At 39.6% G+C, this 5,762-nt stretch overlaps 1 protein-coding gene across 1 annotated transcript in view; it reads left to right on the top strand.

Annotated features, from left to right (window-relative positions):
- The first annotated feature begins 2,401 nt into the window (after nucleotides 1–2,401).
- LOC138060056 (uncharacterized) overlaps nucleotides 2,402–5,762 on the top strand; it is a 3,886-nt gene continuing 525 nt past the window's right edge. Inside the window, exons 1-2 of the mRNA XM_068905742.1 lie at nucleotides 2,402–2,506; nucleotides 4,230–5,762. The exon at nucleotides 4,230–5,762 is cut by the window's right edge and continues 525 nt beyond it. Coding sequence (XP_068761843.1) covers nucleotides 2,470–2,506; nucleotides 4,230–5,762 — 1,570 coding nt within the window. The 5' untranslated portion in view covers nucleotides 2,402–2,469. The remainder of the gene's footprint in view (nucleotides 2,507–4,229) is intronic.

Below are 5,762 nucleotides of genomic sequence, written 5' to 3'. Positions count from 1 at the left end.
TTTCATTGTTTAAAATTATTAGTTTGGCTTTTAATAGCAAAATTTCATTGCTTTCCATTTTTAGTGCAAAGCAAATACCCATATGAATCTTGAAAATTAAGGACGGTGCCTACTATTGTTATTGCGCATATGTTCTGGGCATCTTGAGATACTCGGATTTCCTATCGGTGATGCTTACTAATACAGGGATATTTTTGTGTGGTTTAAACTATCCGGAGAAAGTATATCTTAGTAAGTACTCTTGGTATCCAGAAAGAAAATTGGGGGTAACCATGCATTTTTGAGAGATAATTAAGTTTCAATTTGAGAAAGAACGCCATACATTGCTTTATAATTTAAACCTTGTTACAAATATTATTCATGAATTATCTTTGAAAAATGCTTGGTTACCCCCAATTTTCTTTTTGGATTTTAATAACACTTGTTAAGATCTACATTTCCTGCATAATCACACACCGGGGCAAAAATGTTGTTAATTAGTAGGCTCCGTCCTTAAAACTGGTAAAAATATATGTACCATAAAAACCCACAGACAAGCTGCACCCGCAGATAAGCCGCACCCTGAATTTAGCAGCTCAAATTTTCGAAAAAAAAGTTTTTGAAAGAAATCAAAAGAAATCCAAAGTCGAGTCTTGAGAAGTCGTTTTCATCGTCCACTGTTCATCGAACGTAAACTCAGTATTAAGGACGGTGCCTACTATTGGTATTGCGCGTACGTTCTACGCATCTCGAGATACTCTGGTTTCCTAGCTATCGGTGATGTAAGTAAGTATTTAAGTAAAGCCTTTATTTAACGAGGGTAGCACGAAATAGTATATAAATACTTATAAACTAGTGGCCCTTCCTAATACAGTGATAGTTTTGCGTGGTTTAAAACAATCCGGAGAAAGTAGATCTTGGTAAGTTCTCTTAGTATCCAAATAGAAAATTGGGGGTAACCATGTATTTTGAGAGATCATTTAAGCTTTAATTTGAGAAAGGACGCCATACATTGCTTTGTATTTAAAGATTTTTACAATTACTATTCATCAATTATCTTTGAAAAATGCGTGGTTACCCCCAGTTTTCTTTTTGGGTTTCAATAACACTTGTTAACATCTACATTTCCTGCATAATCATAACCCGGGGCAAAACTGTCTTTGAATTATTAAATAGACACCGTCCGTATAACATTGAAACGGAAAATTCTTAAAAGTCTTACCCACAAATTTTGCACTTTAACATAATGAACATTGTTTCTTCCAACTTTGACATATGATTGATCTTTTTCTGGTATTTGTTGACACGAATTTCTTCTTTTTCCGTAGATTTTTCCATCACAACAACAATAACGTGAACGAAACATTCGAAGCTTAGTAACCAGGCATTAGATCGGACGCGGAAATAGAAAACTGGAAACCGGAAGCAGCGTGGTACACAAAGCGATAAAGCTGCATGAAACATTGCCCAGTGTAACCGGGTCTTCATTACTTTGTTCATCAGTAGTTGACACAAGACTATTTGTTCGACAATTTGCTATCAAAGTGCTAAACGGCGAAGAAACAGTGGGCCATCTACCACACAAATACTCGAGAATAGCATGGTATTTTCTTGCTCGTGGAGGATCGATTACTGTTGAAGTTACAGGCGGTCGTCAATGCTGCAAACAGGTTTACGGGGGAATGGAAATTCCGTGCAGTGAGACGTTTTCCTGTTGGAGAAAAGCGATCATACACTGTGGCTTAAAGGATCTGTTAACGAAGATGGTTTGATGCTTTTAGGAGAGACGCCTGTAAGCGCTGTAATATTAAAGCTTACTCTTACATGAGCAATGGCTCTTTTAAGAGCCAACAAACTTACAAAAGCAATGACCAGTACTGCCTTGTAGGTTTGTGTAATATTCATTTACATACTTTACCATAAAAGTGTCAGTTAACGGAAATAGGCGTTGAAATATTCATGACACCCTTTTCAAATGTTCCTGCAGATAAGCCGCACCCCCGATTTCTAGCCACGATTTTTGGAAAAAAGGTGCGGCTTATCTGCGGGGTTTTACAGTACATGTAGTCATGCTTTGCGTACAATGTAGCCTGACTGTGAATACCCGATCATGATAATAGTAAAAAGTGCTTCTTCATAAGGACCATATTTCTTTTCTTTACTGATTACACTGAGGAGACTGTTTTATTTTTTAGCTGATAACAACTCGAGAACAAGAAACACGCGAACGTTGAACACAACAACTGAAGCAATTTTATAAGAACACACAGAAAACTTTACCGGAAACTCTTCATATATGGGCATGCTCAAATATGGCAATTAACGAAAAAGGCACAAAATACAAGAGAGACCATAATTCAATACTAGTGAAAACTGCTGAATTGCAATCTGATGTTTGACATGGTTTTGTTATTTATTTCAGGAAGACTTTGCTTTTGATTCTCATTGGAGGGTTCTTTTTTGAATTTGAGGTGATTTTCAACCACTGAAATGGACAATAAATTCTTCAGCAGTACAGTCAATAAGGGTGAGTGATTTGCTAGTTGTAGCCTTACTTTCAGGGACAAACAGCATTTACTGTGAAGTGCAGCCAAACCCCGCAATTCCGGAATTACTTTTATGAGCAGTAAATCTCATTCAGTTTTATTCTTCAGTCTTGTGTAGCATGTATCAGTCAATGCTGTGTGATGTTTTCATAGCTTGCAGAGTGTGTATAGGCAAAATCAGCTATTGTGCTCTGCCTGCTCGCCTTCTGAAATAAGCTACTCAGGAAATAATGATCCAAGGGTATTCTTCTGCTCGAATTGTGCAGGGCTAGCCCCCTAGGGGAGCAGGGATAGTGCAGTGGAGAGAGCACTTGCCTCCCATTGTGTCCCGGGTTAGAGTTAATATGTGGGTTGGAGGGGATATTTTACCCCAGGTCTTCCAGATTTCTCCTCTTGTCAGACCCACTGTTTTGCAATTCCAATTATACATAGTCAGCTTTCTGTAAAGAGGCTGACACAAGCTGTTCATAATAAAGAAGTGCCATCCTCAGAGAAAGCTGAGAAACTTGCATATCTTTCATATTTAAGGAGGGTCCCCAGAGTTTTAGGACCGCGTGCAAGCTGGGCACTAGTATGACGCGTAAAGCCTGAATCGCACATGTTTTTCTGATTTTTGTGATCTCTGTGTGACCAAATCTGTAAAATTAACTGCCAATTTTCTCGCGTTCCTTTTGATAATTTTTTAAAAAAATTGGCTCAGTTCTAACCACGTACAGTTCCTATCAAATACCTTATATTTTTTAGAATCTGTCAGAGCTAATCCAATATATTTTTAAAAAATGACAAATTACAGAATATTGGCAAAACCGTCTGAACGACCTTGACTTTTAACCACTTCAAAATGTCAGGCAATATCATTTCCATAATGTGGCAAAGAATTGCAAAAATTGCGTTCATAACTGCGAGGATCATGGCTTCACTTGATTTCATATCGGCAGTTCATATATGATCCATTTCATATATCATTTCATCATTGATTCATTCCTCACGGGAACATTAGAACCCACAAATGACCAGCTCCCAACGTCAGCGGCTTCATAGCTCAGTTGGTTAGAGCGTCGCACCGGTATCGCGTGGTCACGGGTTCAAACCACGTTGAAGTCCTGAATTTTTCAGTCTTCTCTACGCAATTGCAAAAATTGCGTTCATAACTGCGAGGATCATAGCTTCACTTGAAACTACCTTTGTAACCCCTAGTTTTTTGGCTTTCAGAAGATTCTTATGGACAAATGTCATGTAACGTCAAAGGTTAGGAAATTTTCACCGAAGGAAATGGACGAAAATCAAATAAAAGAAAAATAAACACTGTAAACAACTTATCTTTGGAGAGTTCTAATTTAAGGCAAAACCTCGTTAATTTAACAGTGATAGTTGAAAAGATTAGTTCTGAGATTTTCTCTGAGATCTGAAATGGACAATTAGCAAATAGAGCTAAAAGAGACTATTTATGTAAGATATATTAAAGGTTAAGAAGACCGTGATTTTTCTTAATTTCCAGAGAAACTGCGGAAGTGATCCTTACTCAAAACAGATTTGATCAAAAGCAGAACAAAAAAAAAATTAAGATCGTTACCCCGAGCATTTAAAATTGGAAGTCTAATGTTTTACAAATTCTTCCAGGATTATTCCACTTTGCTCAACTTGCACAAAGTAGCCAAACTTAGTGGACAATCCTGTTTTTCTTTGTTATCTTCTTGCATCAAGGAAGCGATGGTGTTACCGACTCCCCAACGAAAGCTGAAGAAGCAGAGATTATTGAAGCAAGCATGAAATTTGAAGCTGAGCACGAGGAATGCGTGCGTGTGTTGCCCTACAAAGAAAACGATCAGGTGGTGATTCGTTTCTACGTTTTCAGTGGCGAGTCTGGTGCACTCGAGAGCTTAAAAGTAGCCGCCCAAGAATGCTTTGCAAAGATGAAGGTGGAACTAAAGTGGTTAGATCTATATAACAACGCAGCGAATTTACTGAATATTACACCTCTTGGGTACGTTTGTGGTGAATCCCACGAACTTGCACTGGAGGCGTCTCAAGTCGATACAATCAGCGAGGTAATAAACGAAAATCTAAGTACGTTTGACAAACATCGAAACGTCACATCTGTGCAGGCCTCTTTTAAAGTGACAAACTCCCAACAGACACGTGATCCTTGTATAAGAATTTATGTCCTAGGAAAAGGTTTCATTCCTATGGGCGAATCCAAGTTCGAAACTTTTCTTGGACCATACCCGGTGGATGTGGTGGACGGGTTTTGGTATAGCGTTGGAGCGCGAAACATCTGGGAGCCGAAGCAGGCACAAAAACAGGACGACGTGGTTTGTTTGGGAGCAAGCGTTGGCGTGAAGGGTGAGGGAGGTTGTGGGACCTTAGGTGCCATTGTAGGGGATGGTGTGTGCTTCTATGCACTGTCGTGTGATCATGTGATCAAACATGGGCCCATTGTTCGAGATGAGATTGTTCACCCTGGATTGGATGACCATTTAAACTATCTAAGGTACCACTTACGTGAATACGCCTATTGGATAGACAGAATCACTGAACCCGGCAATCAGGAGACTAAGATTTCTGGGGCTGAAAATCTCCGAAAACTTGAAATGCAGGAGAAGTTCAAAAGGCTGATGGAACTAAAGGAAGCGAATCGATATTCCGAAAGATGTTCACAGAGGATACTGAGGGTAGCGGAGGAACATGAAGATGCCTTCAAGGCGGGTTTGGAAGAACCAAGGGTTGTGGGTAGTTACACTAAAGGGTTGAGACGTAATGTCAAATGGACGAATGACAAAGAGTATTTCGTTGATGCTGCCATTGCTAAGTTGACTGACGACGAAGTGAAACGTTTAAAAGAATTCAAAACCGTTAAAGTTATTGGAACAGGAGATCGTCCCAATGGTGAATGTTGCCCAGTAAAAGATACCATGAGTGCTGAAGACCTGTGCAAGAGTGGCAGAACAACAGGGTACACCGAAAACAGCCGTGTTGTTGGTCCCTCCGTAGATGCCCCAGGGTTTTTGGCGCCTCCTATGTTCGAGGCACAACCAGATGCAACATTTAATGTCAGACTACCTCACGCCTTTTGTCCAGAATGTGCCCAAGGGCAAACAAGTCAATCAGAAATGGAACCCATTCACGGGATGACCAGTTACTGCAAAACCCACAAGAAAATGTTTAGTAATGTCGTTTGCAAGCGCGTATGGCGCAAGAACTGCTTGTGCATTGACGCAAGAAAACAGTTCGTTGATG

The sequence above is a fragment of the Montipora capricornis genome, chromosome 8 (assembly GCF_036669925.1).
Source record: "Montipora capricornis isolate CH-2021 chromosome 8, ASM3666992v2, whole genome shotgun sequence".
Lineage (NCBI taxonomy): Eukaryota > Metazoa > Cnidaria > Anthozoa > Scleractinia > Acroporidae > Montipora > Montipora capricornis.
Note: the sequence above shows the minus strand (reverse complement) of the source record. Positions and strands in the feature narration are given on the sequence as shown.